The sequence below is a fragment of the Perkinsus marinus genome (assembly GCF_000006405.1).
Source record: "Perkinsus marinus ATCC 50983 genomic scaffold scf_1104296951444, whole genome shotgun sequence".
In the NCBI taxonomy this organism is placed as follows: domain Eukaryota; phylum Perkinsozoa; order Perkinsida; family Perkinsidae; genus Perkinsus; species Perkinsus marinus.
In genome coordinates, this window is record NW_003209292.1 from 1 (window position 1) to 749 (window position 749).

At 54.3% G+C, this 749-nt stretch overlaps 2 protein-coding genes across 2 annotated transcripts; both read right to left on the reverse strand.

Moving 5' to 3' along the window:
• Positions 1-30: 30 nt before the first annotated feature.
• Pmar_PMAR012318 (hypothetical protein) lies at positions 31-181 on the reverse strand (the record flags this gene model as incomplete). Its single annotated transcript, XM_002777580.1, has 1 exon — positions 31-181. A coding segment is annotated over one exon (151 nt), but the record flags the coding sequence as incomplete, so codon positions are not given.
• A 43-nt stretch (positions 182-224) lies between these two features.
• Pmar_PMAR012319 (hypothetical protein) lies at positions 225-588 on the reverse strand (the record flags this gene model as incomplete). The annotated part of the gene is made up of 3 exons (XM_002777581.1): positions 225-341; positions 396-435; positions 482-588. Coding segments are annotated over 3 exons (264 nt in total), but the record flags the coding sequence as incomplete, so codon positions are not given.
• Between the last annotated feature and the right edge of the window lie 161 nt (positions 589-749).

Consider the following 749-nt stretch of genomic DNA (forward strand, 5'->3'; position numbering starts at 1 on the left):
CTCCCCGGTGCTTAGTCCCTTCCTCCTTACCTAACAAGCCAACATCAGCTAGTTCACCCGCGGACTTGCTATTACCATGAAATGGCAACTTAGCAAAAGTGGTCCTGAGCCCCACCTTCCTCAGCAGTGGGTCCAGCACAGCCGGCGGCACGCCGATACTCAGAACTGTGTCAACGAAGGCCTACCCCAAGAGGTGGCGAAGGAGTGGTATGATTTATCACTACCTTAACCATGTCCTTAGCTGCATCAGTATCAGCAGTCCAGAGCAGCGCTCGTTGCTGATTCCTCCACTCTTGCCATAATGAGCGTACCCGACCAAGGCAGAAGAGTACATTAGGGCACTGAAGACCGCATCATCCTCATCATCAGGCCCCCCCGAGGGAGTCCAGCCCTACCTCTATAGTGCCCGAGTCCCCTTTGCCATCCTCCTTAGACCTGACCAAGACAACCTAACACGACCTCCCCACAGGCAAGCTCTCACTTGGACTTCTTCGGTCGCCCACTAGCAGCAGCCAGCCTCTCTTGTTCGACTCGCAGCCCCTCAATGCGCTCCAGGAAGTAGGTGTTATCCGAATCGGGATCCATCATAGTAGCTGAAATCAATCCTCCTCATCCTCATACCACACCATCCCCCTCTCTCACTCGTAACAGTATGCAGACCCTTCTTGCTCCTTAGGATCCTCAAAAGCTCCTTATCATCCCGTGGTTGCCACCAAAGCCGACAACCCGTACTCTGAGTCGTCTTCCGC